The 1,112-nt window shown below is 29.9% G+C and overlaps 1 protein-coding gene across 1 annotated transcript in view; it reads left to right on the top strand.

Annotated features, from left to right (window-relative positions):
* The window catches only part of LOC106789645 (neuropilin and tolloid-like protein 2), a 15,727-nt gene extending 15,332 nt beyond the window's left edge, over positions 1-395 (top strand). The window contains exon 3 of the mRNA XM_014754039.1: positions 176-395. Within this exon, the coding sequence (XP_014609525.1) occupies positions 176-395 (220 nt within the window). The remainder of the gene's footprint in view (positions 1-175) is intronic.
* The last annotated feature ends 717 nt before the right edge of the window (positions 396-1,112 follow it).

The following is a 1,112-nucleotide window of genomic DNA, read 5'->3' as shown; positions in this document are numbered from 1 at the left end:
TAAATTAAATGTGTTAAAAAACATAAGAATATCTTATATATATTATTAATTATTTATGTTGATAGAAGATATATTTATATATATATATATAATATAGAAAGAAAATAATTAGTTTCTTAAACTAACCGATAAGTTATAATCTTTGACGAGATGCATCCTCCTTGGTGTGTTACAGTTGCCTGAATAGAGCAGATTTAATCAGGGTTCACGACGGAACGGATTCAGGAACGCCCACAATAGCTGTGCTTTGCAACCAAGGTGCAGAAGTAGAAGTACTCAGCACAGGGACAGACCTTTACGTCGAGTTTGTTGCTAATTCCGAGTGGCCTGGCCAAGGCTTCAAGGCGAAGTTTGAATTTCAGCCATTAGACGATTCGCCTCATTCCGGTTTGTAACCGTTAATTTAACGAAACTTAATGTACAATTTTTTTGTTATTTTATTATTATTATTTATTCGCGTATAATATTGTTCAAATTACTATCAAATTTTAATTCGAGAAAATGTATAAATAATGTTTATTTCATCAAAATCCTATGGTTGAAGATAATTTGATTTTAGAAAATTTTTGCAACTTTTTTTTTATTATTTTAGAGAGCTTCTATTTTTTGATAATAATTATCATTAGAACAAGAGAGGAAAATCAGTTGAGATCGTTATCGACGTGAATGGAAACGCTTTTCTAATGTCGGTAGGGTAGGAATCTTTAGAGCTTTTGATACAAGAGCTTTTATCTAACCGTCGGTATAGAAGATCACGCGAGCTTTTCCCAACAAACTGCAATGATCGAGTGCAGAAAATCAAGGATTTCTTTTTCCCTCTGTGAATACTTGTTAAGCTCAATGGGAAAAGTATTACTATTTACCTATTGTCAAAACAACACATCCCGTTGTTTATTTATTATTATTATTCGATAAAGTTACAATCGATGTTACATATGATTTCCAATTCCATATTTGAAAATGTTTGTTTTAAAGGATAATGAAAATATTATTTATCTTCTGTTGAAAATAAATTAACATCTCATGCAATTAACTTTTCCATTTCTCAATCATTTAATTGTTATAATTATTAACGCGATACGACGTCATAATTTATATATTACTTAATCTTT

The sequence above is a fragment of the Polistes canadensis genome, unplaced genomic scaffold (genome assembly GCF_001313835.1).
Source record: "Polistes canadensis isolate GaletaPanama2010 unplaced genomic scaffold, ASM131383v1 scaffold_194, whole genome shotgun sequence".
NCBI classification, from domain to species: Eukaryota; Metazoa; Arthropoda; class Insecta; order Hymenoptera; family Vespidae; genus Polistes; species Polistes canadensis.
Note: the sequence above shows the minus strand (reverse complement) of the source record. Positions and strands in the feature narration are given on the sequence as shown.